Source organism: Netta rufina (genome assembly GCF_964035555.1).
Source record: "Netta rufina genome assembly, chromosome: 4".
Lineage (NCBI taxonomy): Eukaryota > Metazoa > Chordata > Aves > Anseriformes > Anatidae > Netta > Netta rufina.
The window spans coordinates 53,429,965-53,437,898 of NC_140127.1; the positions used below are offsets into that span (position 1 = coordinate 53,429,965).

The 7,934-nt window shown below is 38.7% G+C and overlaps 1 protein-coding gene across 1 annotated transcript in view; it reads right to left on the reverse strand.

Annotated features, from left to right (window-relative positions):
- Window positions 1–1,959, reverse strand: part of WDR19 (WD repeat domain 19) — a gene marked incomplete at its 5' end in the record, with an annotated part of 30,490 nt that extends 28,531 nt beyond the window's left edge. The window contains 2 exons of the mRNA XM_084286460.1: window positions 1,415–1,495; window positions 1,918–1,959. Of these exons, the coding sequence (XP_084142586.1) occupies window positions 1,415–1,495; window positions 1,918–1,959 (123 nt within the window). The remainder of the gene's footprint in view (window positions 1–1,414; window positions 1,496–1,917) is intronic.
- Window positions 1,960–7,934: the final 5,975 nt, after the last annotated feature.

Genomic DNA, 7,934 nt, shown 5'->3' on the forward strand with positions numbered 1-7,934 from the left:
ACAATTTGCTTATAATTCCATTGCAGCTGAATGATGAACTATTTAAGAAATACTATTTCTTAAACTTTTCTAAGAAATTATAGGAATTATTTAATTACAGAATCACAGAATCATCTAGGTTGGAAGAGACCTCCAAGATCACCTAGTCCAACCTCTGACCTAATACTAACAAATCCTCCACTAAACCACATCACTAATTAACATTTCAATGCATGTTAACACACTACTTATTTTGATCCAACTTGCTTTTTTTTTTTCCAGGGTGATTAAGCAACAGACTGGAATTGATCATTATCAAGCCATGCCCCTGCAAGAACAGACACCTAGACAATAAATGGTATGTGGTTTAAACTGCTGCACACCATTCAAGCACAAACCAAGAACTACAGAATTACAGAACGTTCTCTGATGTTTTACAGCAAATTTGAGTGCTGAAACAAACAAAAAAAAAGAGAAGCCTAGCCTACTGCACATCCTGAGAAGCAGCAGAGGAAATCAATGGTGTCAAAGCCCTCAGTTCCTGCATTTTCAAAACATCTGTTAATTAAAATTACCCTAGGAAGCAGAGAACACTGCAGTGCATGCAGAGAAAAAAAAAAAAACTACAGACCCTTGTCAATGTAATACAGGGGAAATTCTTTCCTGACCCTTATACTGCATAGACCATATCTGATTTTGAAAATTGAATTATCTGCCTATAGTTAAGTGTATGGATCTGGACTAACTGTAACACAGTACCACTTTGCTATCCACAGATTTTGGTTTTAGTACGTAACTGCTGATCATTTACTAGCATGCTCTGCTAACCCTTATCATTACCCCATTTTTCTGTACTTCACCACTGACTGATCTAATGGACCTTGATTCACTCAAGGAAGACAACGAAGACAAAAAAATAAATGCAGCCATCTAGACAGAAGCAGAATCATGCTCACAAGGAAGATTGATACCAGGCTTCTAGTCTCACCAATGCTGAGGTTTGCACAAGACAAAAGCCCAAAGAGCACTGGGTCTGTTCCCAAAACAGATCTGCTGTCTGCTGAAAAACTGGCCTCTGAAAGGAGGCATCTCTGCAGGTTTGACATTCTTGTACTGTTTCCATCTACATTTTGCATATATTGGCGTGTATATTGTGTTTCTTTAAGTCCCTGCACACATCTCCTTCTATTATGTTTACTACTACTGCAGAACTGCTGTCTGTCTTTTTTATGAACACATCCGTAGTGAACAAAGGGGTATAGCTTTACTTTAATGGAAGGAGGTTTTGGGGGGAAGAAAAAAAATAATAGCTAAAAACAAAATGAAAGCTTTAACATCAAATTATCAAATTTTAAGTCAAGGAAAAAAAAATCCTGGCCCACACTTATTGCCAGCAGATCAACACTTTTTGCAGGATTTTGTATTAGCTTCTTACTGTGCTTTCCCTGGTTGATACTCTTTCATCAGTCTTCATAACTGAGAACTGCATATCACTGGGTTCTGAGTTCACTGAGGTCTGCAAGAAAGAAGTTCAGAGTGAAAAATCAGTACTAAATGCAGCAAATACCAATGATAAACAATTGCATTATTCCTGCCCTGTACATTTTAGTGTTAAGGATAGATAGAGCTGTCATTGCATTTAGTAACACAAAAAAAAAGAAAAAAGTTGGAAAAAAAACGAAGTCAGTTTGGATTATAATGACGTTAGAATTTCAGCAGAGATTCTAATATCATAAATCATGCTGCATAACACAGAGGCTCAAATGTTTAGATAAGCCCTCATCCTATATGAGTTTTCCCAAAGCCTCTATCCTTGCAAACAGAGGGACTGAAAAGGCATAGACTCCCATAGGTCCTAGTTCCTTTATGCCGTAGCTCTCCCAAGAACCAGGAGTATCAATGTATGTCGTAAAATCAAATGTGGGTTATAAATACTACCTGTCTGATAGTATCCCCTTCCTGATTGCTTATAGTAATCATTTTATCTTCACCGCCTAGAGCCAGAAGGTTTTCAGTGCTCCAACAACCACAAGTAATCCGCTTAGTGTGCTTACCTGAAAAAGAAAGAAACCTACACTATACAAATGGACACAACCACAGAAAACATCTGGAACGGAAATACATTCTATTTGGCCACTCAAATTATCAGAATGTGAAGCAACTTAGCAAAGAAATTACAAACTCAATACACAATTTTTTATGTACTTTCTAAGCCCAGATGGAAGTCTTTTGGCCTCATAGGAACTTGCACAGTCCCCATTCTTCCATTTCTTTGCATCAAGTTTCTATCCTTAATTTTATTGTCCACAGGTGTCCTAAGCAGATAAGAAAAGTAACTTAGCAACAACAATAACCACATAAATCCCTTGCAAGTTGTAAAGGAAGAAAGACAGCACAGGTTTCTCATGAGACAGCATCACGTATGTGTATATTTTTCTTTTAATGTACTGAACTATAAAACCACCAATATAAAAAATGGAAGGTGCAAGTTGAGTATAAGCACATTTTTGATTTGCATACTCACACACAGAACAAAAAAGAAAAGCAAGCACAGTGGCAAAATTCCACCATTTCAAATGTGCAAGCCTAATTTCAAAACAATGCATACCAAGAACAGGAATCTTGCGAGAAGTCTGGCGGTTATATATAAGCAAGTTTCCCTTCGTGGTTCCAATGGCAAGTAAAGTTCCAACTCGAGACCATAATAAGAAAGACATTGCATCCCTAAAATAAACAAAATAATCACTTTGTGTAGCAGCTTCCTCTCACATGCTTACATACAAAAGCATTTTGCATACTTGGTTTGAAGTTTTATGAAACCATACAGACCAAAGCAGAACTTCTAAATGAAGCAAATGTTCTCTACAACAAGTATCAGAGTTATTTAAGTGTCCAAAAATAGTGAAAGTAATAAAAAGTACTATCAAGTAATGGAATAAGACCTGTACAAGTGAAACTGTGCCTGCAAACCCAGTGGTTTTGATGGATTCATGGGTAATTTGACCAAATAATCAGCTTTAAGAAGCACTCTAAGATATAATGTAGGTAAGTGCTATTTTCCAGTTGCTTTCTGCATTGTTTTTTTGTACTTAATTCAATTCCAGTGAATTCAGTCAATTCCAAATGAGTAGATCTATTTCTCTGATTGCTAGTCAATGTAATATAAAAGCTTTGAAAGAGCTTTTTTAACTTCAATTTTCTGATAAAGCAGAGATAGCTTTAGTGTATATTTACGGGCCCACAGAAAAGTACTACATAGGACATTTTAAAAACGCAAAACAATTTTAATCAGAATTTTCTAATCAGTACAGCTATTTCCATCAATGCCTCTCACATCAGCTTCACTCTTACTGCAAGAACACAATACCAATTTCAAACAAATTTCTTTTATTAATGACATTTGAATACATACTTGTCTTGCATGTGAGGGGTTTTGCTTGTGATTTTTTAATTTCAAAAAGAGGAAGATACCAAAAAAGCCCAACTACCACATGGTTTATATGACTTAGTGCTTTTTCTGCTTATATCCGTTTTTAATATACTCATATATGGTACCAGATTTTAATATGTAGAAGTATCTCTTAATCCAATATTCCTTTTGAAATTTCAAACTCCAAGTTTGAAAGTAAACACCAGTGGAAAGATGGGATGTTTCCATATTCTACACTCAGAGTTTTCAACCTAAATCTGGAGAAAAAAATATCCTCTAAAAACCCAACATCTTCCCCCATCTCCATTTTTCCAGCTGACCTTTTTTTTTTTTATTTAGTGGATGAAACACTCACATTTTAATATCTTTGACTATTTTTTACAGTAAAAGAAAATACAAAAAAAAGGGTTAAGTCAGAAGATTTTGTCTCCATTTAGATTAATAAAACAGAGGCAGTACCCAATCAGCTGTTTCTCTGCTCAGGTGAGTGCCCTAATAACCACAAGACAGATTCATTTCCACTCTCTTTCCTACACACAGCCAATGTTTATGTAGAGTAGAACAGTTTAGTGGAATAGATTCAAAAATCTACAAGTTTAATTGTTAAACCAAACTTATTTGTTAACCTAATGCTTGATTGTTACATAAGCCTCAGAAATGTTTTAAGTTAGTGACCCTATTCAAAAAGAGAGGGATCTGAACCTGTACCTTCCGTACCCCTCTCATCCCGACACAGTCTCTTTTGTGAATGCCATTTCAGTCCCCTCACAACTTTAAGGGAAACAAATACCAACAGCACTAAAAATCACCTCTCTTTTAAGTTCCTGTTTACTTGGGTGAAGTACTTTGGAGAATGCTTGTGCAGATACCAAAAGATGTCACCCATCCTTGCTGCTACAAAACAGTGGAAACACTGAAGAGAAACTCTCTTGGGACTTTGGCCTTGTTGACAACTAAAAAAAGAAATGAACGCCACCAACCGATAACCACTTCAAAACCATGAAATCATACCAGAAAGAATCCAGCAACAAACTGTAGGATATTAGCTTAAGAGTAAACATGCTGTGAGGATTCCAGTAAAAAGATGATCTTTGCAATATATCCTCCAAATCAACAAGCCTTTTAAAGAAGCTCTTTAAAAAGAATAGAAAAAAGAAATTCCAAAGCTGAGAAATGGGACAGGATGGTAACTCCTATTTTCCAACTGTACATGTCTAACTTAGTTATCTCCTAGCCCTTCTGTACTCTTAGCCTACAAACAGTAAGGTTCCCTTCAGAGGGTAACTCAAGCACCTGGGTACCCAATTTCCAAGGTTATCTTTTTTCTCTCTACTGGAAGCCTGAAGTTGGACTTCAAAGCTAGAGAATGTAAGTGCTTTCACACCAAATGAATGGGCCCATGGTTCACATGTCAGTATGCATTCCAGTTTCCAGAAAAACACACATTAATTAACAGGCTTCTCAAATAGCTGCATAACTATAAGATTTTACAAGTTAAATGCAACACATACTCAACACTTAGGCAAAAAACAAAGATTACAAAGCATGAGTATGATGTCTTGATGGCAATTCAACCAAGTTAGAGACCAAACTCCTTTATTCTACCTTCACATCAGTTTCTTAGCTGACATAAAAGAGAGCATAAAGAGCAGCAGCACACAGTGGTCTGTCTTTAAATACACTTTAAAAACAAAACAAAACAAGACTTTCTTACCTCATGCCACTGTCTAATTGGCTTGTTTTGTTTGTGTTGGCATCCCAGAGATAAATGGCACTAGATTTGTCTGTAATTATTGCTAAAGTATCTCCATCTTTATCCCAGTCCAGAGTAATACAGTTACTGAAGAAAAATAAAGTAGAGTTTCACTAATAACATTAAAATATGTTTGAAAATATACAGAAAGAGCCAGAATTAACCAGTTGAAGTCCCTGTCCTTCCCTTTCCCTCCCTGTAAAAACTCATGACAAGCTGTGGATTTATCTGGAAAGTTTATTTTTATAGCAACCGTGCTCTTACCCAAACCTCATCAAAATGACAGAGGCTGAAAGGAAGGTCAGTAACTAAAAGAACTGCTACTTACATTATAATACTTGAAATACTGACATCTAAATCTTCAAGTGACAATTAAAACCTCCTGTATGGTTCTATTTTTCTAGAGGCTATTCAGTGTTTGAATTGTTTTCCTCCTAGATCAACAAGTATAATGATCTTGGATAAGAAAGCTATGCAGAAGCATACCTTTCTTTTGGCATCTTTTGGACAGAATGAGCATTTATCACAATTGCTGGGCAATGCTGTGCAGAATGAGTACAAGCAAAAGTACACTGAAACATACGACATCTTTCCTCAGTAAGACTATGATACAAAGTACCACAAAATGCTCAGTAGTATAGTCACAATTAGCATAACATGGATGTTCTGTTTATGACCTTACTATATTCTTTCTTACTGTCATGATACATATTTTCTAACATTTGTAATGAATTAGATTGAGTTTCCTATTAATAAGAAGTGTTTTGGGTTTGAAGATGTATTTTTCTGACTAACCGTGACAGCTTACTATGAATTCAGCTTTTACTGTCTCATGTTCCATACATGCTCATCAGTTTGTCTTCTTTTCCAGGCACAAACACCAGAGCCAGTATCTATGCCTATACATCTCTTACTGTATAAGCACCTCACCAGAAGAATAGCACTTCTAAAGAAAACAATTTGAAGAAAACAATTTCAATCCATTTTAGTACCTACCCTGGTAAGGTAATTTCATTTATCTTCTGACCGTGACGATCAAAAATGCTCACCGTGCGATCACCTCTAAAAAATATTAACACATGGAATAATTCCCTTTCTTCATCTGCAAATAATGGGTTAAAACTTTCTCCACATTGAGGTTTTATAATTGCAGTAACAGGAGTATCATGTATTTACATTTGTAAGGAGTTGACAGATACCTTGCTTTGGTTTAGAACTATTTAACAGTGTTTTTTCCTCTACTCTCAATGATTTCTATGCAATAAACGCAACAAATATTTGTAATCTTACCCTGTTACAGCAAGGAAATTTCCCAAAGTTTTCTGCCAAGCAAACTGCACAGAGGAACCAGACCATGATTTTTCTATTAGACTGAAGACTTGCTGGGGAACAAAGAGAGGGAAATTGCACATCTTATCATCACAAGCATAAAACAACGTCATAACTTTCTACGTGAAGAAAATCAACAACAACTTCTGGATGATTCTATTGTACTATTCTATTGTACCAAAACACCAAAGAAAAGTATTTTGGTTTGTGCTGGAAAAGTTGAAGTTTCTGGTGCTGGGTGTTTGCATGGAGAGCTACTGGGACTCTCACCACAATTACCATTTTTTCCACTTGGTGTTACTGGAATCAAAAGATTGCTTGAGACTCCCCCCTTCACATCTGCAGACTGGAATATCTAATTCTTTAAATTTCATGCATAAGTGCTGGACCAAATAGCGTCTTCAGTGCATAAAACAGAGCTCAACATCTACTCTTTTAAAATATGTGTAAGTATCTTGATCTCCCTAAATCCTTGGGTCTTAAAAGTTGGGGCTATGAAATAAAAACTTTAAAAACTGTAAAAACTTTATTTCTCACTGAGTTTATTAACTTTCTTTTAACTTTCACACTATGCTCGTACTTTTTCCATAACTAGGGTGTAGGATAAACCCAACAACTTTTAGGACTTTTTCCCCTCCCACATCATCAGCTAAACACCACTGTCTGGCGTCCCACAAAGGGCAGGAAAGCTTGTTTTTGTGTGTTTTTTTTTTTTTTTTTTTTTTTTTCCCCAAAAGGTCTCTACACTTTCTTCTGAGGCATTCCTTACACAGAATTTGCGTTTGAGCGAACAAAACGAGCAACACCACAAGCGCCGCGCGCCACGAGCACAGAGACCACCCGACAACAGCGTTCAGCTTTGAAGGCGAGTTTAATGAAAGACGCACATTTTTAACCAACATTTAACCAACGACGACTAACGCGGGAGCACAGAAGGGCTCCAGCGGGAGGCCCCAGGGCCGCCGGTAACGGCTCGGAGCCGCCGGGGGCGGCCATGAGGGGCGCGGCGCCCACTTCCCCCCCCCCCCCCCCCCCGCCTCCCGCCTCAGGCCCCAGCCGAGCGCGCTCCCCCTCCCCCCCCCCGCCCGGCCTCACCTTCATCGCGCCCACCGCTCGCCGCGCAGCGCCCCCGTGCGCATGCGCCGCCCCCCCCAGCCAAGCAGGGAGCCGGACCCCCCTCACTCCGCCCGGCGTCCGCGTTGCCGTGGAGACGGGGAAGGCGGGAGAAGGCCGGAGCCAATCAAGGGCGGAGGGCGGGGTCACGTCCCGCCCCGGAGCCAATGGGAAAGCGAGGCCTGCGGAGGCGGTGGCTGCCATAGAGTCGGGCGTTACGCACAGTGCGTTACGGGGCGGCGTAGGGGGCGCAGACTGCGCAAGTGCTGGCAGGCCACGACGGCCGTTTGTAAAATCACAATTATTAACATAATAGTTACCCTCCAAAAA